This window comes from Agelaius tricolor, unplaced genomic scaffold, assembly GCF_023055355.1.
Source record: "Agelaius tricolor isolate 1412-34295 unplaced genomic scaffold, bAgeTri1.0.p SCAF_27, whole genome shotgun sequence".
Classification (NCBI taxonomy): Eukaryota; Metazoa; Chordata; class Aves; order Passeriformes; family Icteridae; genus Agelaius; species Agelaius tricolor.
The window spans coordinates 1,870,777-1,897,004 of record NW_027269287.1 but is presented as its reverse complement, the minus strand read 5'-3'; the positions used below and the strand labels follow the sequence as shown (position 1 = coordinate 1,897,004).

Here is a 26,228-nt window from a genome sequence, read left to right as displayed (position 1 = left end):
CAAACAAAAAACCAAAACACGCAGAACAACAAAAACCAAAAAAAAAACACAAAAGAAAAGCGGCCCAGACAAGGGCCTTACTTGTTTCCTGATACAGGCTGTATTGGAAGTCAACTTTGCACATGAGCCATACACAAAAATTCTTTTTAATACTAGAAAAGAAGATGTGAATTTATTAAGTGTTTAAAGTACAAAAGAACACAGTTAAAAGTTAAAGTTCAAAAGAACACAGATTTACTGCAGAAAAAAACAATCATAAAGCTTCCTCTTTTATATATAACGACAAATGCCCTCAACCATGCATTTCTGCATTCAAAATAGATACAGGATTGTGAGCAGGATCTGACTATAATATAATATTTACAGAGCATATAATATTTACATAGGGTATGATTCTCATTGGGGGAAAAAGGAGAAAAATGTTTGTGATGGGATAACGATACAATACTTCAACCAGATTTTATACCTCCAAGCATTCTAGACACCAAATAAGCCAATTTATAATAAAATTCTGGTGAACTAAAATTTGAGTCACATTGTTCCATAGCATTTACAATAATTTGTCACCTGCCTATCAAAAGTCATCTTTTTTCACTTTGAAATAGTACTGCTCTCCATTAACTTGAAAACAATGCTTTTGCTAGCTTTAAAGCACTGAAGTTCAAGTTTCTCATCAACAGCATTTTTATACTTTAGGTAATTCCCATCCTTGTCTCAACCTCTTCTACCCAACACATGGAGACTGAGTTCTTCCTGTTACAGTGCTGCTAGACGGTGCAAGCAAAACACAGTGCAGATTCGTTGTTATTAGCACACTGTCAAGCACTTCTCCTTCTTAGATAAAGGACTACTGCAGTAACAAGACAATCCTATTCCCATCTGAGGTGAAGTAAACAGAATTTGCTTTTATACAGATCCTTTCATATTCAAAATATCCCAATACGCTTTACAATAATGAGATAGATACACTGTCATTTCCGTAGTCTGAAACGCAGAGGGCAAGGCTTTGTCTTGCAAGTTGGAATAAAAGGAGGTCATGGGTCCTTTGAAGTTTCCTTACATCATCTAGACTGAAAGACAGGATGGAACGGAGAACGTAACTGAGACAAAATAGAAAGGGAGGAGGGCAGGTGACCATTGTGAGATGTGTGAGACATCTCTTTCATCATATTTAAGGAGCACTGATCCAAAAGCAAAAATTAATCAGCATGGAAAGATTTTTTTTTAAGACTGGCAGCAGGTACAATGCTAATCTTATTTTTTCTTTGAAGGCTCTTCTTGGGCAGGAAGGGAGGGAGGGAGTTAGGAAACCTGGTGAGATGAATTCCACTTTCATGACAGTACGTCAGGGATCTATATGCATAGAGAGATTCAGTTCAGGTGAATGTAATGTACTAGGCTGTACTACCCGCCACTCAACATTAAGCACTTATCCAATAATGAGGTGAAATATCCTGGCAAACAAGAATTTTAAGGGAACTTAGGTAAAAAATCTTCTAAGGAAAACAGAAAGGGGATAGGAAAGTACAAACAGATCAGACAGCTCCCCACTGCATCTTAAAGAAAGGGTCCATCACCCACCTGGCACTGGCTGGCAGAAGCTTCTCCAATGAGCACAGGCTGGCCAAGGAAAGCACAACAATCTGCAGCCTGTGTTTATTGCCAAGCTGTGTTTCCAAATGAATTAATAAGAAGTGGTAGCCTAATTAAACTACATCCTCTGCATTTTGCCTTTTTCCTGTACAGCCAAGAAACAGCTATGTGGAACAGAACAGCAGTGGTTAAACTCTCCCAAATACTTCATCCATCACTGCTTTGATTAGAGCCTCAAACTGTGAAGCAGCAAGAGCTGCCCAATAATCCACCTTTATTGCTTACTTGTTCACAAAGGATTGCAGAGTCTTTGGGAGGAACCATCCCTTAAAGGAAAAAGTTTGTACCTCTTCTCCACATCCCACCTAACTGATATGAAAGCTATGTTCAGCTAGCACCTTACAAGAAAGAGGATGGTTTTGGACACTCCACCTCTGCAAAGCTTTATGCAAGCCACAGAAAGTCTTTGCCCCTTTTCTGTTGGAAGCTTCCCTTTCCTCAGCATTGAGCAGTTACGCCTTCAGCTGTGCTCACTGTTCTATTTGTCCCACTGCCTTTCTTCTTCTCCTAACACTTGCATACTTTAGCCTTGGCTATGGAGTACTGACTAAGAAGGAACAATAGGCCCTTTTCAATTCTTCAGAGTGAGCTTTGAGCAAGGCTCTGCTCAGGGACCCAATCAATATTTACTGCAGTTTCAAGCCACCATTTCATGGCTCCTTCCAGGCAGAACACACAAGCTGGGAATGCTTAGACCTGGTATTATTCGCACAAGGTGAAATTAAAGGGATAAACATTCCAAAAAAAGTATTTCTTCTTGGAAATACTCATGGTCACAGAACAAAAAGAAAAAAGGAAAAGGGAAGGGGGCAAGAAAGATAAAAGGACATCCTACAATCACAACTTCTGTTTGAAGAGTAATCAGCCATTTATAATTAGGAAAGTAGCTCTTCCCCTAAAGCTGATTAGCAAAGTTTGAAAATCACACATCAGGTAGCTATCGCCATAGTAGCAGCAAATCCAGTAGGATACCAAATCCATTTAAAGGGATGCAAGTAAATGACATTTGCAAAGAAAGCCCACCTCATTAGCTATGTAAAGCACTCATTCTCTTTGCAACACCTAGGTCACGGCATGACATCAAACCACAGCATGACCATAGATTATAGCAATGCATCCTTTTCCAGAGATACAAGATCCTGAAGTTCAAAAATCATACTAAGAAACACACTTTCAGTTTATCAAGTGAAAAATGACAGAAAAAAAGGTCAAGAACTGTCTTTTATCACATTAAGGACCAAAGTTACATGGATGCTTCATAAGTAATGATATTACAAGCAAATATTTTTAAAAAAACTTTTTTTTCACTAAAATTTAAGGATTATTTTTCTTTTTGTATTGCATTCACACTTTTGTAGAAGTATTCACCTGTTTCTAGAAGCTTGCAGGAAAAAACCAACAAAATCAAAAGACATGCCATGGCAGAAAACTGAGGTTGCAATTTAGAGAATCTCATCTCCTTCTTCATTAGTTTCTCCTCTTACTCTCCATAACAATCCACATAGTACAAAGAAAAGCCTCCTCCCAAAAATTGTATTTCTGACAGTAAAATACAACTGGACTGACAATCATAATTTACCTGTTCAAACTGAAAGGCAGCTATATGATTTTTTGTTTAGAGTGGTTGGAGTCCTGTCTCAACATGCTCTCCCATGTTAGATTCCACTGAAAGTTTTGAGTCAAAGAAACTGACAAGCTACTGTTAAAGCAAGAAAAATTACAGCTTTAGCTTCAGATGTGTCAGGATCTTTGGGAAAAAAAAAAAACATTTTATGTCAGCCCTGTTGATAAAGGGCATCAAGAGCAAAACAGATGCATCTTTCCACTGTGCATGTTCAATTTTCTGATGCATGAAGTTTTGATTGTTCAAGCTGCTTCATTGGAGAATGTTGCATTTGTTTGATTAAAAAAACTTGCCAACGTCACATGGAATTTCCAATTCTACTCCTCTCACTTTAAGGAAATGCAGGAAAGCTTATACGCATGGAAGCATAAATACACAGTAAAACTAAAGGAAATCACAAAGATACCTACAACAGATGTAAGACCCCTGAGTAAATAAGAAATCTTTTTTATGAAACAGAGTTCAAAATAATAAAGTTCTGAGGCTTCCAAGTCTCAGATAAGTAGGGCACTTTTGTACTATGTTTAAACATCTCTTACCCATCTTTTACATTATCTTCTACTAACCTCATACGCAGGGTGAAAATTTTAATCAATATATGGATAAATAAATTTTACAAAATAAATACGTAACCAGGCTCAAAATTGTAGTTTTTATGAGGAGTAAACATTCAGTAAACAACAACCAAAATAAAAAGCAAAATCAGTGGGCTTTGCAAAAGTGGTAAATGAAAACACAGGGTAAAAAATTTTAGAGACCTTAATCATGTTCTATTGTTCAAAACGTCTTAGGATTACTAGTAATGTTTTGAAATTTAGAGAGGAATAAAAGAAGAGACTTAGGCATAGTGAAGTTCTGTCAACTGAATAGTGGATACTTACTTCATTCCCTTCTACTACTGCTACTTATAAAATAAAAGAACATTCAGTAAACTCAATGGAAATTTCATGCAAATATAGCACAGCATCTGGTCAGACTATGTTACCATGCCATTTGAGATAGTTTCTCAACTCCATGCAAGTAGTATTTGTGTAAACAATGTTCTTTCCTCTGATACATTATTTAAACAAAAGCATTACTACACTGATGCCAACTACCGTAGCTGGGAGCACAGGCAACGTTCGTCCTAAAACCTACGAACTTATCTTGAGAAATTAGTATTTCTCTTCCTTCTCAAAGATGGGAGTGTTTCTCAAACCAAAACCAGTAACAAATCTACCAGTAACAGGAATCAAGTAACAGTACTAGTGTCTAGAACATTTAGCCGAAAACCACAGAACCTATTCACCTGGGTACATCACGTACTTTTGGGACATAAGATACTACCAGGACTCATTTTGTCTCAGACATACCCATTACATGGTGGAAAGCAGACAATATTTTGTCTTAAGCGTAGGACTAAATCTGAAGAAAAACTGTAAATTCAGGAAGACTGGGTAAACCAACCTGATACTAAGCCTAATCTAAAAATTAAGTCTTGAATGCATCCACTATACTAGCATTATGAAGTAAATAAGCATGCAAACACAGAGAACAAGCAATCATTCCTCTATCATTCATTAAAAAAACAAGTACAGAAATCCTAATTGGGCACCAAAATGATCTGATTCACTCAGAGACGTTACAAAGGCAAAATTGCTTTCATCAGTAACAACACATTACCTTTAAACTCCACACCTAAAATTAAGTGCTTAGGAAAGTCTTCCAAATGCTGTGTTCTGAGGAAGGCCATTATATGAGCACTAAATCAAGACAGCTAGTATGGAAAATGGAAAACGGAGATTTCTTTTTACAGAAAGCTATAAAATGCAGTTCAGTCAGACACAGGATCTGAGAAAGTAATAATAAAGTAATGCTGTAAATCACTAAAAAAAGTTGGGTTTTTTTTAAAGCTAACTATCATGCTTTGGAGTAGAAGCACTGAATATGGAGATTCTCCTCATAAAGTGTTCGTTTCAAGTAAGTTTTATATAATTAAGATACAGAGAAGGGTTTCCTTGGAATTTGAATGCAGTGAATAGCCATGATATAATGAGATGCAAGTATGATTTACCTCTGTAATTAATATTTTCTTCACCCACACTGTCACTTGTTATGATAATGTGAATCTTAACCTTAATGAGAAATTTCATACCAGCTTGATTAAAGATACTGCAAATAACATTCTTTTTATTTTGGTTTTATTTCGATTTTATTTCAATGAAGAATCTCTTTATGCTCTCAAAATTCTCAACCCTTCTGCTAATGAAGTTTCTATCTACAAAAGAGATTTTTAGAGATTGATTTATATATCATGTATTTAAGTGAGAATTATGCTAGTATATCTAATACAAAATGATCGTGCTCCGCAGCAAACTACCACAGCAGGTAGTTTGTCTGAAGACCTTATAAGATGCAAGTTCCTCAATAAAATTGTGTATGCATTCCTTTACAACATTTGTGAATTAACACAAAAAGTTATTAAACATGCACACGATGCTTTTGAGATGTAATTTAAAAATCAACACATAAAATTTTCCATGATTTCCAGAAACTTTGCAGACAACACCCTACAAATACATACACATAGTATTAAATTGGGCCAAGCAACTTAAAACAGGATCTACCATCTCAGAGACAACAAAACACAATCAAATTTCATACATGAATGATGGATACAGTTTAACAACATGTAAAATTCCAAAAACTAGAATTGGAATTTTTTACAAGACTCTATTTTACCAAAAATAAGTTTATTTCATCAATAGGTATCTTTGTGAATTTAACGAGAGACATACTTCCTTCAAGATGTATCTTCATCTCATGCTCTGTCTCATAGCTACTAGACAAGAGCAAGTCCACTGGAAACCAAGAAAAATGTAATACTCGATACTCAATGAAATGAAAATGCATAAGAATAACTGCCTTCTCAGCAATCCCAAACTAGAGGGACATACCACACAACATGAATAACTGCTTATCATTTTGGTAAACAGGTAAAAATTACATGGTTTATACATTAAAGATTTTATATTTACAAGAACTAGCATTCTCCAGAGAGCTTTCTTATTCAAAGAAGGCTATTATTTGAATTTCTATAAAACAGAGACTTCTTTCCTGAATAACAGTGGTTGAGTTATTTCAGTCAGGAAATCATTCCTATTTGGGCATTCACAAGATCCACTCATTTTTTTTAAGGAGTAGCGCATATACTGCTTTGGAAAACACAAAACACAAATATTCCAGTGGCATACTACTATATCTGATTTATTTACCCTCATGATCTTAAATTAATTATATTTGTCACATACCAAACCACATTACACTATATAGGGCATTCAACACCTCACAGTTTCATTTAATGGCTATCTGATAATCACATACAGTAAGCTAATTCTCACTTTTGAAATGGCTAACAGCAAAACTCTACTCATTCAACCAGGTTTCCTTTTACCCTCTTCCATTCACAAAGTTAAACATCCCAACTCTGCAAAACTGTTCAAAAAGTTTTAGTCTAGAACTTATATGAACCCAACCAGATAAAGACCCACAGGGTTCTGCAGTCCCATCCTGCTGTGCTTCCTCACTAGATTCAATTCACACAGATTGCACAGCCTCACAAAAACTGACAAGCCTAACTATGGAACCTCATATTCAGCAGAACTACACCATGAGATCATCAATACAGGACCTAAATCAACTCCCATCCAAAGCAGTTCAAGAATCTTTTTGTGTTAATAAGTAGGATAAGAATACCTCCAAAAATACGGCAATAAAAATCCAACAATAGTTAGTGTATTAAAAAAAAATTTAAAAAATCGCACCTTGCAGTGTCTGTCAAGTCACACAGCGCAAAAAAAATAGACTTCAATTCCTCATTACTACCCATCAGCTCCTACTAATTTCTACTTTTAAAAATGAGGACATATATTTAAACAATTTTCCTTAATTTTAAGGGACCAGTTTTTGGAAGGTATTTAAGAAACTACATGTGCAAAATAGCTGAAATAAAATCTAGGACGGTTAGGCACCAAGCAGTCTTAAAAATCCCATATGGCCGCTGTCTGCAACTCTTGGTACCTAAATATATTCGAAATTCTAGTTTTGAGGATATATTCTTTTTAAATCAGTGGCCTAAAAAATGCTTAAGTAAATGCTCATTTTAAAAGCTTTAAAAAAAATAGTAAATATTAGTGTGAAGACACAAATTCACTCTTTCAATGTCTTTAAGAACCGTGTTTAAGATAATTCACATAGCAATCATGCATTTATGCTTACATTTGGAAATACATGTGCAAGGATAAATGGAACAAGCACACATTTCACTCAAGTCAGTACTGCAGTACACCAAAATCTTACCCTGATTTCACTTAAGATAACCACAGACTATGGGCTAGAAACAGAAAAAAAACATGAACATGCAAACTAGCTGCTTTCATTCAGTTTTTTTCTAATCCGGTTTACTGCGCAAGGCACAAGCAAAAGCATACAAAAGATGATTCCCACCTATTGAATAAATGCAGACAAATACTGGCCTTGATTGCAGCAATTTTATTGGAAAGTTCAGTTCACTAGAAAGTGTGCAAGACAGAACAACAGAAAGGCAAATGTGGCTCAAAGGCAAAGGGAAAAGTATCTGCAACTTGGGCATAAGTGAAGGGACAAACATAACCCTAGAATTAAAATCTTTGGAATAAGGAATAATCTTCCAAGTAAATATGACTTTACTAGCACTGAATTTCCCCAGTTGGGTATTGTGTGTATGTGTGTGTATATATATATATCTATCTATATATATATCTATATATATATATATATATACACACACACACATATATACATACTTATAATTTTTAGGCACACACTTCCCATGTTCTTTGCCCCCAAAAGCAGAGCTGACAATGGTGACAGCAGAGTGTGTAATTAGTTTTTATTGTTCCCCTGACAGCCATAGCTCTGCAAGGACCCCTTGCCTTTTCCATTGTAAATGTTATGGAAAAATACACTAATGACAGGCATTTAATTATGGGCACAGCGACCATGAGGGGAGCTGTGCCAGAAGTGATTGGCAGCTTTGGAAACCAGATATTCACAGCAATGGTTCTTTTTCTATCATACCTTGTAATCCAGATTAGTGAAGATAGAAGTTTTTTAAAACATATTTTCTAAGGCCTTAGTTGTTGTCTAGAGATATTATTATTAATTACCACAAACAGACAGAAACTGACAGAAAAAAAATCAACATCTTTAATTTTTTTTGTTAATAGCAAGAAGTTTTTTGAATGAGTTCTATGTACTGACAATGCCATCAACCTCAAAGAATTCCCCATTGACTCCAGCACATAGTTAACTTTTTTTAAAATTATACATAGCTAGAAACAAAGAGATGCTATGCCCTCTTAACATATCATTATTCAGTATTTAAAATAAACTGTTCCACATTCAGCTGTAGTTGCTGAGGTGCTTTTTCACCTGATTAATTAGCAATTGGTAGATACGCTTTTTGGCAGCTTTTGTATCCCTATTATTTCTTTTGGTTTGGCACAAAAACTCCCTTTTGGGAGCACCAGAATTTGTAATGTACCCCACTTAGTAATGGATCACTAATTTTTAATAAACTAAGTCCCAAGAGAACTGCAAAATTATGTAAAAGTGTATTGGAGCAATAACTGTAAACAAATAATAAATAAATAAATAAATGGGCCAGGGCTAAGAGCTGTCACAGTACATAAAATACTACGTCTTTTCCAGACTATACACGGAAAGCCTATCCAAGAGATCACACATAATCTTCAGACATTGGTCTGAATTGGCCTTTAACTGCTTGATCCAAATCTCTGCCTTTACCTTTAAAAAGCAACTAGCTAATGTGGATGCACAATTTCCTTGAAGAATGCTATATCTGAATGTTCCTTCACGGTTTCTCATCCCTCCCCCATGACCAGATGAATGAAATTACTCTGTGAAGCAGATTTCTATGAAGAATGACCACACAATTCTGGACCAAATGGTTCTAAGTCTATGTAGCAGTCACAAATCCCTGGCTAAGCCGAACAAAGCAACATTATTCCAAAGTGGTAAGTTTGGGAATATAAAAGTGAAGCTGTCTGGCTCTAAAGTGGTAACTTACAAATAGCTGCAGAATCACAGTTGGCTGTCCATCCCCCATCCAGCTGGCTCTCATATCAGTGACTTCAAAAATGCAGTTTGCCATTATGGTGGCTTAAGGCACTTTGTGTGCCAGTGCAATGACCATGCTGTGTGTGCGTGTCAGAAGGTCAATACTTTCAAATTCCAGAGTCTCTCTTTATTTCCTTCTTTTCTGGAAACAATAGGAAAGAGAGCAGGATTGATAGCTCCTACTTTGTTAACTTCTACTCACCAAATGCCCTGCCTGTATGAATACATAACTATTTTTTAAAAATCTGATTAGACATCAAATAAAGTGGGAGGGGTTGCAGGGGGGAAAACCACAACCATCAAACAAAAATCCAATGCAGCTGTTTTTCCTGCTCATTAACAGCATTAATTGGTAAATTTTCTTGCAACAACTTTTAACAACTGCAGGAGACCAAACATCTTTAAAGCTGCTAGAAGTCCTTACCCAATGCTGATAAATTAGCATTGAAGACTGACAACTCTGCTACAAAGATCATCATTAAAATTAGCAGTAAGTAAAATAAAATACTTGGGTTTTTTGTCTCCTCTCAAAAAAAACCTCTGTATTTTATCTATACAGCATTATAAATACAACAAAATATTAGACATTAAGAGATTTGGGGGATTTTTTTTGTTTGGTTTTGATTAAAGAGTTAGAATGTATTCAGCTCCAGTTTCAAAGACACAGGCTGAGAAAAGATACACAAATTTATTTACAAATTTGAAACAAATGCAAAGTAAAAATAAAACCAAAAAATCCTATGTACAGTAATAGCATTAAATAACAACAATATTTATATATTTCTTAGCTAGTCCCTGTCTGACAAGATAAAATTATTTGAATGTCTGTACAGAGAAGGAAATTCTCCTGAAGTGTAACAGCAATATGAAAAATACTACTTTGAAATCCACAAAACCAAAAGAGGTAGTGCTTCATTGCTATCCACCAGGGAACAGCTGCAGTGCTCAACTACTACTGAGGAACAGCTCACACCATATGAACATGCCAATATCCACCCCCCAGCAAGAAAAACTAAGTAATTTCAGGGAGGAAGTATTCTATTATTTTAATGAATAAAGAAGGTCAATGCTCCACAGCAAACATTAATTATGGCAAAAAATATATTCTGTCAAAACATGCATCCTTTTAAATGTCATGAGTCCAAATTTTATCTTTCAGAATGAAGCAAATATGTTTTAGCAGAGGTTGAACAGCATCAAAGTAAATGTATCTCATACTCCACTCAATGATTCATAAACAAATCATTTCTTCTCTACACACTGCACCATTTCATCACTATAATCAAAACCTAAAGATGGTGCCTATCAAATAAGAAGGTTCTTCAAAAGTCTGAAGAAACAAACAAAAAATAAAGTTACTCAGTGAAAAAAGTAAAATAAGATTTTTTACTGCAGATACTACTGTTGAATGGTTTAATATGCTGATCTAATGATGGGGATGAACATGAAAAATAACTTACAGGTTTTGTGAGTCTAAGGTCCTTTTTCCATGCAATATGTCAGCATGGATAGGAAAATTTGTCCACTAGATTATAATGCAAGTGACAATAAGAATTGTAATTCTCAAGTAAAAACTGCAAACCTGAAGAATTTGCTTTAATTCACATTAGCAATTCAAGCAGATCTTGCTAATTAACAGAAATTTTGTGCATTTTCTTGTTAGTTGATTTTTCTTTTTTCAGCATTTTTACTGGTCATGCATTTAAACAGAAAAAGGCCATAAAGCTCTTTGCATACCAGTTAACAGAATACGGAGACCAAAATATATCTCTACATTTTGCAGCAGTCTAAAATAAATTAATTTCCTTCATAAAACTACAATTCAACAAGGTATTTTCATTAACCTGTCAATAGCAGAACATGAAGGATGTTTCCCCAGATTAAATATATATACATATATATATTAGGGCGTATTTTTCTTTTACTCTATTTTTCTGGCATTCTATGATGGAGAAATACAATCTCAATCCTCACAGAACACTGGGGTTTTTTTCATACGTGTATTTTCATATATTTCATTTTAACTCAAATTATTTTCTGAAATGGAGAGGAATAGTGTTTGTGCTTTTGTAATGTAAAAATGGGGGCTTGGTTTCCTAAAAAAGAGGATTTCAGATATCTATACATGTTTGCACATTGTAAAATATACGCGCCATTTTAAATGAGCTCAACCATAATCTAGCTTGGAGAGACTACAATGAAAAGGGAGAGTGCAAAAATGCAAGGAAGACTCCTAATGCGTGAATGATTCTATTCTTTCATTCAGCTGTGCTGAAGTACCTTACAGTATGGCTTACCCATAACAACTGTAATACCAACAGAATGCAATTGCAATAACTTATCTGTTTACTTCAAACCAAATGTTTTCATTTCATTATGTTGGTGTGCTGCTGACTAACTAAATTTTAAGCACAAGAGCAACAAAAACTTAAACAAAATAGGGCCCTTTATTCTCAAAAGTGAATTAGACCATTCAGAAACACTGGAATATTATATTAATCATGAGACTAAAGATTTTTTTTTTTAATGGTCAGAACTGGGCAGCAGAGCAAAGAGTATTTATTGGAAGACAATCGCAGATCTAAAATACTTCTAATTGCATTTAAAAAAATTAAATTGAAAAACAGTAACCCAAAGATGGAGGCATTTCTCAAAGGTATGGACAAACTACTATCTACTTATTTCACCAGGAAAGGTTGTGTCCTTGTTAGCATCTTCTCTCAGCTGTTCCCAATCACCAACGTTCTTCATGTGTTTTCCTGGCAGTCTTGTATTTCAGCAATGCTGCAGTCCTCCACCCAGCAACAGACTCGTGTTGGAAGAAATAGTCACAAGACACTCAAATAAGCTAGGAGAGCTCTCAAAGCACACTCATGTAATTCTTCTCTGTTTCATTTTACATTGCTGTGCCCGAGTGCTAGCTTATCTACTTGCCCACCTACTGACCTGGGAACTACCAGCGTGTGAAGAAACAGCCAACTGGAAGACCGCCAAGAACTAAAACACAGAATCTACAAATAATTCTCTTATTACTGCTTTGAACTTTAACACAAAATGCCTTAGCTGGAAGATTAGACCTGGAAATTTGATGGAAATTCCATTAATTTTTCTAAACACTAAAGAGTTCAATTTAAAAAAATAATTTTCAGATTTTTTTCCCTCACACAATATTCATGATACACTGTGCACCACATCACCACCTAATGACACACTTCAATGCATACATACACGCATATGTGTATATATATGTAAGTATATATATATAAACATTGAAAGACATATATATTCTCATTACATATGCCATATACATTACGTATGCCTGTCCATATAAATGTAATGACCATGACTCTTCAAGGACTAATGGCATTCATTCATTTTTTCAGCCCAGCATGAAGCTGGTAGATTGCTGAGATCATAGCAACAGGGGAGAGAAAGGAAGGCTCATCTTTATCTGTCCCTCTCAAAAAGCACACTGGGCTAGAAGAATGCAATGAAGTGTCCTGACTACATGCACTCAAAAAAGATTTCATAAGAAGCATTTCATGAAGATCAGGTATCACTTAACAAGCTGCCTTTCATACAAGGGTGGAGGCCAGTGAAACTATTGTTCTTTGTGCAGTTTTTCCATAGAAGGTTTCAAACTGTTTCAAACACCCACTTTTAAAATAAGCACCAATGTTCTTTTGGAGACACAAGGTGTTAATGAAACTATTAAAAGCAGAGAAAGTAGGTGTAAAGAATTGACAGCTCTACTACTGATCTTTTAATTACAAGGAACCAGTCAGAGATTTCTTCAGCTCTCAGAGCAAGCTGCTGGATAAAATGCTGTAAAAATGCAAGCTGTGCTATTTCAAAATAGGTTTATATATATGTATAATATATTTACAAGGATGTGTGTGTATACCCCAAGTACTTAGGCTCCTATGCTTCCCTTGACATATGAAACTCACACATAATACCAACATTAAAGTAGACACTTTGACTTTACCCTTCTTCATCCACAACTTCCTAGTTTTCTCAACATGTGTTTAACTGCTTTCTTCCTGTTCCAGCCATTTCTGCATGCCTTCCCTCAACTCTGTACATAGGCAGAACTGTATCTATACAGAAAACAACAAAAAAAGACAAACCAAGCAAAAAACCAGCCACATGACCTCAGCACATACAACTAACATGCTATGGTGAAATCCACAAACACGTAACAGATGGCAAAACGCTCAGACATCCATCCAGCCCATGAGTGTGCTCCAAGAAGTGCCAGGTGTGTGTGAGCTGCCACATCCAGAGCTTCTCAAAACTAAATCTGTGAATTTGGCTGGCCCAGGAAGGCACTTAAGCACACATCTATCCACCCACACAACTGCAGCAGAACTTAGGTGTGTAAGGATTGAGTTCAAAGAAGTAAGATGCTTTTCTGAAACAGTTCCTAAACACTCAGCTACAAAGTCCACATAGGCTGAGAAATCCAGGTTGTGAAATTCTGGTCTATGCATAGAATTTTCAGAAGTATCCACTCATTTTCCCCCAAATATGTATCTTAAAAAAAAAACCTCTAGTTACTGACCAAATTGTGGTATCCCATTTAATTATGTGCAATCACTAACTGAAGTTAAAATTACTTTTCAATACCTAAATTCTCTATTTACCATCTGATTTCCTGATTTTATCCACATAAATACACAAAGAGAAAATATATCAGCATCCTATGTCTTTATAATAATTGTTCTATGGGTTTGGTGGACAATTTTCTTGTATAAAATGCAGCCAAATCCAGTAATACTCCTAATAAAAAATATTTGCTTTTGTGAGACTAGAAGCTATGGCCTCTATGTAAGACCAGAAACTAGACCTGCAATTCAAGTATTTTTAACCACCATGAAACGAACTAACAATTTATGAAGCTACATAACCTGACATTGAAACAACTTACATGGAAATATCTAAATAGAAGCCACAATCTTAAATCATAGTCCTGGCAAGCAAAAAAATGTAGCAACAATTAAAACAAGTAGTTCAGCTTGAACTGCGACAAGATTACAAACAGTTGCAGGCATGACGCAGGTAGACCGCTTCAAATTTTGGCCCTGGTACACTACATTCGGTCTGAATTCTAATTAAAAGGACACTACCAATCAAGATTAAATTAATATGCTCCATTACAAAACTGAGCATTATATTGAGAATAATATTCCCTGATGATAATAGTTTGCAGTCCCACATGAGAAAACATACATGCAAAGAGTGCTGAAAGACTAATGCACTTTAAGGTGACAGATAGAATTTGTGTTCGTGTAATTCTAAGCCTACATAAATAAACAAAGAAAAAAAAATCACATTTTTGAGTTTACTTGAGGATTCATTTCCAATCAAAAAAAAAAGGAAAAAGAAAAAAAAAGACAAAAAAAAAGTTATTTTATTTATACCTCAAAATTTTAATACCTAAGCATATTTTCACCAGGAACTGGACTACAGCATTTATAGAAGGTGCATGCTGATAATTAAATATGAAAGAAAAGTAAGGCACTTTAAACATTTCCAAAAACTGACTTTGACTTTGTAAAAATAAAAAACTTTGTTACTCATACATGCAGACAATAATGACCATACACTTTCTAATTGTTCTAGCAGAACTTTGACAACTAACCAAGCAAGGTAATATGAATTTTTCTAATAGACTCACACGATTTTTTATTTACCAAACATTGTTCACACTAGGAGCATTTATCAGCTGGGTCATTCAACAATTTGCTAATGTCTCTTTCACTGAGAATAAAATTTTTACATATTTCAGCAAGTTGCTGTCGTCTAATACTAATAAAAATTAAACCATCAAATCTGAGAGAAGGACAATCATTATCAAATTCTTCAAAGTTTTAATTTAATCTTAATTTAGAGTCCCTTAATCATTATTAAGATGATCAATATTTCAATGTTTTAAAGAAATTAATTAGTTCTATGGCAGCTAGTTAATTATGAATAAATACGATAAAGAACTAAGCTAAATCACAATGTTACTATTTGTGTTTATAGAATTACAGTATATTTTGTCCTCTAATTTCAAATAGCTATCACCAAGTAAGCATCTCTACTTATTCTACATGCATTCATCTCCTGAGTCTGCCTCTAGATGAAGATAAATCACTGCAAAGTTATTCCTGCAACATTGTTAAATGCTCTAAATATTTTGATATCCAAAGACAATTTTGTCTCCAGCTCAGGTTCTGATGAAACAAATTCAAAAGAGAAGTGCTTTCTTTTCTTTGGGTCTCTCCCACCTACCATTCAGGTGTTTGCCTGTTTTTCTGTAATGCTCGTGTTACTTAGTAAGCACACACAAACTGGCATGCTGTATAAAACAAAGGAGAGTTGCATCTGCACCCTGCTCTTACTCTTATTTTAACTCACAAATACACATGGCATGTCCAAATAGATACATCCATTGTGAGAGGGCAGTATTCTAAGACAAGAAATGTTTGGTTTTAAAGCAGAAGATTTAGAAACATCTTAAATTTAACTCTTCCTCTACTGTTTGGAAGAATAACAAAACTAAGTTTTCTTTGCAGTGTGCTGATGTTTGATGTTGGATTAATAAGAATAGTATAGTATTAATATATGATTTAATTTACTTGAATCCTTGTAAATATAATTCAGTGCAATGCCCATCGACTAGGTAAGCATTTGTTTGTACCTTCAACTATCTTCACCTACGCACAGTTAAGATCATCACACATAAGACAACAGAAATGAAAAATCTTGAATCTAAGGCTATTTTTGAAGTGTTTTAACTGTTATGCTAGCAATGTATGCATTTAGTCACACCTATTTCTCTCAATGATCCTCCTTTCACCCAGTGGGACTTGAGCATATAACTTCTTTTTTTTTTCCCTAGCAGTTACATTTCATTTTGCATAACAACAGAAATAAAAATTCTGATTTTGAGAGGCAAGTAATTTTTGGGAACATATGTTCTCTGATGGATTATGTGAGGTGCAACTTTTCATCTTATTTACTCTGAGCAGTTTTTTTCAAGCAACACATGTAGAAAGAGGAAAATGTAGAGAGAGGCATTTCAAGTCACAGATGTTCATCATACCCAAACATGATTGTTTCAAGTTTTTGGGTCAATTATTTATTGCTGAGACACTGAGATCAGGAGCACAGTAATAAAGTGCTGGACAGACTAGCTAACCCTGGGCACTTGAAAATTCTGCTCGTTAACTTTTGCATCACCTATTTTAAATCTACTCTGGAATACCGAGCAGTGGAGTTTTCTGCAGGCAACAGAGATCTATTAAAAAACATGACCTGTGACAAAAATCAATGTGCTAATCTCAAGCCAAACAGCAGTATCAGAAGCATAAAAAAGAGATAACGTAAGATAAAACGTCCACAAATTTACTTAGACTAGCCTGACAGGTTTACCAAAAAACAAAAACAAAAACAAACAAACAAAAAAAAAAAAACCAAAAGGTAAGCCTGCCACGGGCACTTTGACAAGGCAAAAATATTTAACACCCAGATGACTTTTTACCTAAATACATGGATACCATTTGGAAGAAGACTGAAATTTTCTGATGCTAAACATGAAGGAAACCTCCAGGAAAAAAAAAATACAACTAAATGAAACCTCCCTTTCCATTGCTGAACTGCACTCAGAGCCTGGTGCTAGGAACCCTCCGGTGCCAGGAGAGCAGGGCGACTGCGCCAGCACCACTCGGCCCCGACTGCGGGGACCCCGACAATGCGCCGTCCTGTGTCCGGCGGTACCGGCAGACCCCGGCTCGGGAGGGCGTACCTACCTCGCTTCCTCACCTCCAGCCCGCCCGGGAGAGGCCCCGCCGGGAGGGCAGCGCAGGGCACGGCCGGGCAAAGCCGTCCCTGACAACCACCTCACCCGGGTGCCGTGCAGGTCTTGCCGAGGGCGCAGAGCCCTGCCCGGGGCCGGCTCCCTGCTACCGGCGGCCACCACGCCTGCCAAAGGAACCCTTCGGGGCACCACCGGGGGACCGCTACCTGCGCCCCTCATCACTCCCGCGCTCCCGGAGCAGGGTTGGCAGCAGACAGGGCTGCCCCGCGGCGAGGGGCGCCCATGTCCCCCGCCGGGGGCGCATCCATCCGGCTCCTGCGGGCCGGCGGCGGCCGATCCCGGTGAAGCCTTGAAGGGAAGGGATAGAGGAGAGGAGAAAATCAGCCCCGCCACCCGCCCGCATTCATCGCTGGCTGCAGCCCTGAACCTCCCTAAAAGAAAAGTTTTCGTCTCTTTCTCGCAGCCGGTCTCTCGACATAGGTCTCCGGCGCCGGAGCGCCGCTGCGCGCCCGCCCGCCGATCCCCTGCCCGGTGCGCGCCCGCGGCCGCCCCGCGTACCTGGGGTTGGAGCTGTTCCAGTACACGGCGTAGCGGTCGGCCACCGCCTTGGCGCCGGGCTCCTGCCCGCGCACGCACACCCACAGCGCCGCGGTCGCCAGCAGCAGCATCTCCACGTGCGGCATCGCGCCCGGCCGGTGGCGCGGCGAGGCGGGATGCGGGGAAAAATAAAGAAAAGGGAAAAAGGGAAAAAAAAAGAAAAATAGGAACGGGGAAGAAGGCAGGAGGAACCGAGCCGGGGCGCGGGAGCTCTGGGGTGAATGAATAAAAAGCGAAGCGCAGAGGCGGTGGGCGCCGCGCCGCAACGAGCGGAGGGCGCTTAGCCGCAGACGAGCAGCAGGCGGGGAGGGCGATCCGCGGCCCCTCAGGAAGCCTCACCCCGGCAAGGGGTGGTGGGGGCCGAGACGGGTGGCGGCGGCAAGCGGCGAGCGGTTCTCATTCACCGGGAGTTCCGCACGGAGCCCACGGCGCGACATACACCGGCCCGCCGGCGCGGCGGGCGGGCGAGAGCAGCGATTCCTCCGCCCCCTGCGAGCGGCCCCAGACGCGCTGACGGCCGGAGTGCACGGGGATGGAAGAAGCGAACGAGCGGGAGACGAGGGAGAAAAGCGGGGAGGAGCAGGAGAAGGAGATCTTTCCCCTGGAAGTCCACGGGGGGTCCGGTCCGGGCAATATATTAAAGGCTGCCGGCTGGTAGCGGGAGGAGAAGTACCCGCAAATGTCAAAGCACAAAGTTTGTGTCTTCCTTTCTGTCCCTCCGCTCCCCTCAAATGAGCAACAAACAAAAACAGGGGGGGGAAAAAGGGAGGGGGGGAGGGGAAGAGGGGGAAAGAAGCAAAAGCCCTGAGGAGTTTGCTTGCTGCGCTGATGGAGTTGAGAAGCCTGTTCTGCAGCACGGAGTGTCTTGAAGGAGACTTTGTGGAGTGGTTTTCTTGTCCTTCCTGTTCCTGGGCGGTGGATGCACCAAGGACTGAGCAACAGCAAAGGAAAAAAAAAAAAAAAAAAAAAAAAAAGGCGGGGGGCAGGAAAAAAAAAGAACGGCCAATCCAAGAAATATAGCGGCGTGGAAGCCAAGGAGATGAAAGTAAAAAAAAAAAATTGTTTTATGAGAGGGCGTGGAGAAAAGCAAAATCTCGGTCTCGGAGAAGTGCAAAATCAAGCCTGCAAACTCCTCTGATGATGCTGGTCTTGGCTGGCCTCTCCTGCTCGGGAAACGAATGGAGTGATACGGCGAGGTGCAGAAATCTCCTGATTCAGCCTCCCGGAGCCTCTCTGAGATAAAGCAGGGTCCAGTCCCGTGCACATCAACTTCTGCGGAAGAACAAAACAGTTTGAAGGGTCAGGGAGGAGGTGAGAGTAAAAGAATCCACCCCTCCGATGACTACACAGGGAGATCGAAAAAACCAACCACCCCAGATCTTCTCGGTCTTGCCCAAAAGCTGCTCCCCTTTTCCCTCTGAAGCAGCAGCAAGAGCAGCAAGGAAAAATATACCACGCCAGCAGGCAAATAAATAAACTTGAATGCAGCGGCAGGCAGGGAGGGATCGTAAAGAGCGACGAGGATTGGAGGGGCAAAAGTCAGTTTTGAAAAAAAAATGCTTTATGGGAGGAAAAAAATCTTTAAACAGTCACGCCCCCTTTTGCAATGACCGGTTCCTTCACTGCGTGTAAATCCGACATCAGCAACCTGGAAAAGCTAGGAGCCTGGCGTGCTGAGCTGCCTCTGTGCATGCGTGTGTGCGACAGGCAGCCGCAGAGATGTATACGCGGTATAGCGAGGTACGCACACACACACACACGCACACACACGCACACACACACACACACACACACACACACACACACAGAGCACCCATACATACATGCACACGCGAGGGTCCGATCCGGCGCCGGTGTGCGTGAGGGATGAAGACGAGGAGGAGGTGCAAGCAGCCAGCTCGAAACACGGGCGATGCTGCTTGATCATGTGGGATTTTTACATGCAGTTTACTTTGGAAAGGGGGGGATTTGCCGCCGCAGCCAGTCAGGACATAGCCTGCTGTTTGCTTACAGATTCCTTATTTTTTTTCTTTTTTTTTTTTTCTTTTTTTTTTTTTTTTTTTACACCTCGAGCTGATTGGCTTGCAACACGAGAAGGGAGGCGTCGTCCCGGGCTTCTCCTCCTCCATGCCAAAAAAATACCCAACCCCACCTTCTGGAAACCTGACTAATTGAATTACTAAGAACTCGGAGTGGTTCCTGTGCAGCCTTACTGCTAAAGGTAACCATTTCGTTGCCGGATGCTGCGACAGGCATTGCGCGGAACCCGCGTGTGGACGAGTTTCCGCCTGCCACGAAAAACAGTGTGCCGATAAATTCCATCGAAGCAGCAAACTCCTTCCCCGCGTTCCCCCGCGGCGGGGCTCGGCACCCACGCCCCGGGCGACGCGCGGCAGCGCCGGCCCCGCACAGCGCGGCACAGCGGGACCCGGCGGGGCCCGGGCGGACCTTCCGCAGCCGCGGAGGGGGCTCCGCTCCGCCACTCGCCGCCGCCAACACCCCGACACCGGCGGCGGGGCATGATGGGCGCCGGGCCGGCGTTCTGCCGCCAAAAGCCCGCGGGTGCGGGGAGGGAGCGGAGCGGGCAGGTGAGCGGCCCCCGCGAGCGGGCTGGGAGCGGAGCCTCCTCCCGTAGCTCTCGCCCGCCGGCGTGGCTGAGGTGACGGCGGCCAGCGCCGCGTCCGTCCCGTCCCGTCCCTTCCCGTGCCGTGCCGGGCCCGGGCCGCTCCCGCCGCCGGCGCGGCCCGTTCGGAAGCGCCCCGACTCCCCCCAGCGGCGCGGCGGCGCAGCGCGGGCCGAGCGGCGGCCGCATCCTGCGCGGGGCTCGGCTCTGCCGCGCCGCTGCTCCTTGGGCTGCTCAGCGCGCTGTGGTTTTCCTCAGCGTGAAGAAGGACACTGCGGGTTAATCTTCACCGATCGCAGCCTCCAAACTGCCCGCGATTCCTGCTCTTCGCTCTCCGCTCGGAATTCACTGAAGCGACGGAGCATGGGCTGGAGTTAAAGAGAAACAATCAAACCCCTTGGGTTGGTTTTTAAAAATTTTTGGGGTATTTTTTTAGTTTTGGGGGTGGGGGTTGTTTGTTCGTTTGTTTGTTTTGTTTTTTATCGAAGTATTTTACAGTTTTCAAAGCTTTACTATTAAAAGCTTAAAAACTTGTCTCCCCATGGTCTTCCTCCAGCCTTGTTTACAGTGTGTTGACATCTGTAGATTAGTGTTCGTAGCGTACAAAGTACATCAGGCAAGTAAATGACCCAGGTATAGCAGGCACCATAAGCTCAAACTCTCTACATTCCTTTTCATTATAAGAATCTCAGCAATTCCAATTTTTTGCCATCTTTGAAATAAGTTCTTTTAATAGGCATAAGCACATCCGATATTTCCTTAGTCTTTTTTTCTCCAGCACAGATAGACAAGTGGAAATCACTGCCCTTGTAGGAAGCAGAATAAATAGCACTTTCCTTTTCCCTGAAGAATCTCCTCAGCCACATTTGTAAGAAAAGCTCAATATTTTTTTCCCCTTTGTTCTCCTTGTGAGAAGTATCACAGGGAAAGAGCGAGGGGTCAGTTTGTACAACTTAAAATGCATTTTAATAGCAGAGTCAGACCTTAATCTAGAATATAAATGTCCTTCCAGGACTGCAATGATTGGGTTTGTTTTTGTTTTTTTTTTTAACACATACAAAGCTGTGAAAAGAAGGTAAACTATTAATAACAGGAAAAAATCCAAAAAATACTAGCAGTAGCAGGAGTATATCTTTTTCCCCTGCTTTACTTTGCAAGCAAGCTGTAGGTGACTGCATCTTAGTAGTTTATGAACAATACAGAGACATAAATCCTTTGGACTGAAGATGTAAATTAATTCCACAAGTACAGCTAAATAGCAGTTTAAAAAAGAGAATGTGAGAATATTTTTTAAATAACCACTTCACAGAACTGATCAAATATGCTCAAATACCCAGGAACTTGCCAGCTTCTAGCCCATTCCCCATTTTCATGATTACATGATTACACAATTATTGATAGCACAGTTGTAAAATGCTTCTGTGTACCAATGGCGCCTGGCATTAGTGTTCATTAGGCAGAAAGGTAAAGACTGTTAACAAGTGATTCAGCATCAGTGAAACTGTTTTGAATACAGGGTTTAGAAAGACTCGTATCTGTGCACAGTGAGTGTTTGGAACTGCCTCTGACAAGCTGCCCCTGGACCTTCAGCACAAAGGAACATTTACCATCCACTGCAGAGCCTGTACTTCCTCGGTGGCTGCACAGAGTTCCTGAGGGTTGATGTGCTGTGCTGCAGTCACTACATTAATTGATCACATAGTGCAAAATAATTAAATTAAGCATAGCCTAAGACTGAGGGAAAAGTGATGTGTCTGAATATTTTCTTTCTTTGCTGATTGCCATTAACAATGCACATTATTTTTATCGTTGTAACCATAAATCATTTTTATCTGTTCAAGATATCAAGAATTTCTGGACAATGTAGGTAGAGTTGTTGGTAGAGTTGTTGAAATATAATTTAAGTACTTGTCTTTGCCATTCAGGGATACTTTGTCACTCATAAAACAGAAAATAGCAAGTATATCTCTGCATTGTTCCTATAGTTTGTATGAGTGATTTTTATCTTCTATAAATTTGAGCAGTGCTTCAGAAGTAACACTAACTGGTAGGACCCAATCCACCTTTTTTCTGACATTAACTCCAGTGACTTTAAAGATATTCAACAGGCAAATATCATGGGCTTTTTCCTTTTGATAAAACCCAGAGAATTAAGGAAAGCCCATTCTGGAAAAATGGATGCATACTGCAAATTAGTGAAATATATAGCTGCATCTTAAAACTCTTTTTTTCCCCCTAAATTTTGTGGAAATGTGCATTTTAAAATCATATGTTAACATTTCAGCAAAATTTTATTAAACATAACCAGGCAAAAATATATATATTTTCCTATGGTTGGTCTGTATTTAAATCATCTGCAATATTTTGTTAAAAGGCTGGATAAAATTTCGCATATTTGTTTATCGGCGGTAACCCTGGACCTGTACTTTTCAGGACCTGAAAGAATCATGCTTTTCTTATCTTTTTAATCACTCTCTGATTGCATAAACATGTTGACAAAAAATTATTTAGAAGCAATCTCAGCTTCAAGTTTTGCAAATTGAACAGAATGGTTAATCATCACAAATTCTCTCATCTTTTACAGTAATCCCTGATACTGTAAGCTGTAAAAGAATAATTCTGAATAAAACCTTGGACTAATTTCCATATGAGAAGAGTTAGGTACCATAGATATAAACAATACTGTGGGAGAGAATTAATTAATTCTTTATAGAGAAGTGTGTTCCTAATTTGATTGCAAATATTCTTAACAGGATAAGAGCTTTCTTTCTAGGTGATTTCTCTAACTTAAAAATATTTTTTCATCTCAGACACATTTAGCTGTGAGAGACTTTGTGTATGTACTCCCTATTTCTTTTGTCCTTCTTTTGTTTCCTCATAGGAAGAAGAAATAATCTTATGAAAAGAATATAAGGATGTGGTTTCAGACAAAACTGAACCAGTGTTTACTGGTGCATGTGAGTATTTTCAGCTTGCTAGAATAGAGGAATTAAATTAAGATTCTCAATATTCTTTGTATTACGCTGTCTGGCAACTCCCTTGCTCCCCTAACCCTCATTTTCCAGTCCACTAACCAGGGATAGATTATATGTTTACTCTACTGAGTAATGTACCGAGGCTCAATAACTTCATGGGTTTGGATGTTCAAAGAAGCTAGTTCAAGACCCTTGTATAAAAATAAAAGAAAATGCCATGGCACAAAGTACAGTAATTGAATTTTAGATAACTTTAAAAGGGGTATCTTTCCAAGATATTTTCAGGAATGCTATTTTGTCCAGAAATCATGCATATTCCTTTTTGCATATGGTTCTTAAGAGTTTGCTGTTGTTTTTAATGAAAATCTAGTTATCAACTTTGCTTCCATTTTAGTTTCTCAGCTCAGATCTTGTGTGTCTGGCTGAGCAGTCAAAAGATCTTTAGCTCACAAATTGGGCAAGATCTCTTCAGCACATAACTTTGAATGTGAGTCTGAAAATTTGCAAAGTTTAATACATTAAGGAAAACTTTGAGAAGGAGCCAGAATATTTCCTACCTTCATATAGCTATTTCATTATTTTTTTCATCCCCAAAGCTTACAAGGGAGAAAATTACAAGGCAAAAGATTTTCAAAAACATAGATGGAAGCAGGTTATTAATCTATTCCTAGACACAGAAGTACTAAAGTTAAATGCAATGTCCCCTCCATATATGTCAGTAATAACTAAGATATAGTGTGTTGCCATTCAGGTTTGTGTTTGTTTGTCTTCATAAATACTTTTGCTCATGTTTGCTAAATATCTAATTATGAGGAATTTTTTTGTTGACACTTTAAAGAGCTCAAAATTTATGCCTTTGTGAAGTTAAAATATTTTAATACTGTCAGTTTGAAATGCCAAATAAAAGCATTTGTTTCTACCCACTCAAGAGCCTGTGTAGAGCGTCTGTCTTTACAAAATGTAAAGCTCATTGCACTGATTTGTCATTAATATTGATTCAATAAGAATAACTGAAATATCTCATCAATAAAGTTGAAGCAAGAGAATCCATGGCCCTAGGATAAATATAGCATTTTCCTTTTCCCATCCACTTTAATTCCTAAAGACATTAATTTTAAGATCTTTTTAAAAGACTTTTGAAAGCAATTGCTCAATCTTAATTTATTACAGCGCTAGGATCTTGCAAAACCTCCAATTTTGGTATTAGCACTGTAGAAGCAAGTATTTAAAGCTTGTAGGAGATAGAAAGATTAAGTACTGTACTGTAAAAATAAAGTATAATGTGGAAAAAAAACCAACAAGCAACTACAGTATTAATGTAGTTATTGCAAAGATTGCTGTTTAGTCATCCAAAAAGCTCTGTATTGAGCAGATAGGTTATGCAGATTATGTTACATGAGCAGGCTCTCATTTCAGCATCCATGCATCTCCTATGATGACAGGGCAGGACTCAAACCAGCTAAGGTAAATATTAATCCTGTTTGACCTTGGGATACTCTTAAATGATAATTTGTGTTGCTTGCTGTTCAAATGCACATGCTGAGACTGCATTTTTCCAGACTCCTTATGATGAAAGTTACCCTTTCAGGATTCTTTCTCTGCACTGAGTAATTGCATATGGTGGTCTAGAACATCAGTGTTTGTTTAGAAACTCTCTTTTCAAGCAGTCTTTGCAAAACAGACAGAAGGAGATTTAAAAGATAACAGACAAACAAAACAAAACCCTCAGAAGACTAAAAAAGGCTTACATGCATGTAAAACCAAACACTGAATTCACAATAATATGACCAGAAACAGGTGCTTGCAGATATATGTGGTTTTTGGTTTTGTAGTGATGCATTGACTAATGGAAAAATCACTGATCTTGCTTATGGGCATGCTGTCTTTTGTTTGTTGCTGGTTTAAGACTTGTTGCACAGGATAGACAGCTAGGGTATTTTTTTGTCTGTGTCCAAATAAGTGAAAGAAAACAAGTTAGAAAATCAAGGCAGGTTATCACCTGGAAACATGATGGAAATTCTGTACTTGATTGCCATAAACCCCTATGCAGTAAACGTGATTATTAATTTTTATTATTAATAGCACACTTTACAAGAATAAAAAAATTGACAAGATACTCTTTAATAATTTTCAGAATTTAATCAACTTTCAGGATAATTTTCAATTTAAGTTTGTGCAACTGCAACCATTATTCTTGCTGTTCATTTTCCATATGAATCATAGGCTGTAAAATCATAAACAGTTCCTATTATTGCAAAACCCTGTGCTTGCTTGTGCATATCTTTCAATACATAACAAAACCTTAGACTTTGACACTGTTCCTTCATCACACAGCACCACCCATTAACTAACATTACTAACCTTAGTGAAAATGAATCAACTTTAAAAAATCCCAAGCAACAGAGCTACAGAGTAGGTTATTACAGATCATGCCACAATTCTGGACTGAATTAGCACTGGAGGCTGTCACTGCCCTGATATGTTCCACAAGTAAGAGTTTTATAGTCTAAAGACAGGCTGAGGAGTTTACAGGTAGCTGAATGGCACAAGACAGTATCTCCATTCGGGAAACTTCAGAGCTCCTTGGCTAAGGCAGGCTCAGCACTCATCACACGCTGGAGAGCTCTGTGCAGAGGAGATGCTTTCCTGGCCAGGCGAGCAGACCTGACAGGGCATCGCTGGGTGCTGTGGGTGACATGTGGCCTGTGCAGATGATGGTCGTCAAGCTGTCTGTCAGCAGGGCACAAAGGTTACCCCCATGAGTGTTTGGTGCAGCTTCTCACCCAATGC

General features: G+C 39.0%; 1 protein-coding gene and 1 long non-coding RNA gene across 3 annotated transcripts in view; one reads left to right on the top strand and one right to left on the bottom strand.

The window, feature by feature from the left end:
* Positions 1-19,801, bottom strand: part of EFNA5 (ephrin A5) — a 206,921-nt gene extending 187,120 nt beyond the window's left edge. The window contains exons 1-2 of one of the 2 annotated variants that reach the window (XM_071448565.1): positions 19,664-19,801; positions 17,802-19,112 (exon numbers count right to left, since the gene is read on the bottom strand). In XM_071448565.1, the coding sequence (XP_071304666.1) occupies positions 17,802-17,926 (125 nt within the window). In that variant the 5' untranslated portion in view covers positions 17,927-19,112; positions 19,664-19,801. Of the gene's footprint in view, positions 1-17,801; positions 19,113-19,209; positions 19,382-19,663 lie in introns of those variants that run through there. The other variant, XM_071448566.1, reaches the window with a different exon arrangement.
* LOC139600403 (uncharacterized) lies at positions 19,712-24,366 on the top strand. The gene is made up of 2 exons (XR_011682514.1): positions 19,712-20,864; positions 23,345-24,366. It is a non-coding gene; the product is annotated as an uncharacterized lncRNA (long non-coding RNA).
* Positions 24,367-26,228: the final 1,862 nt, after the last annotated feature.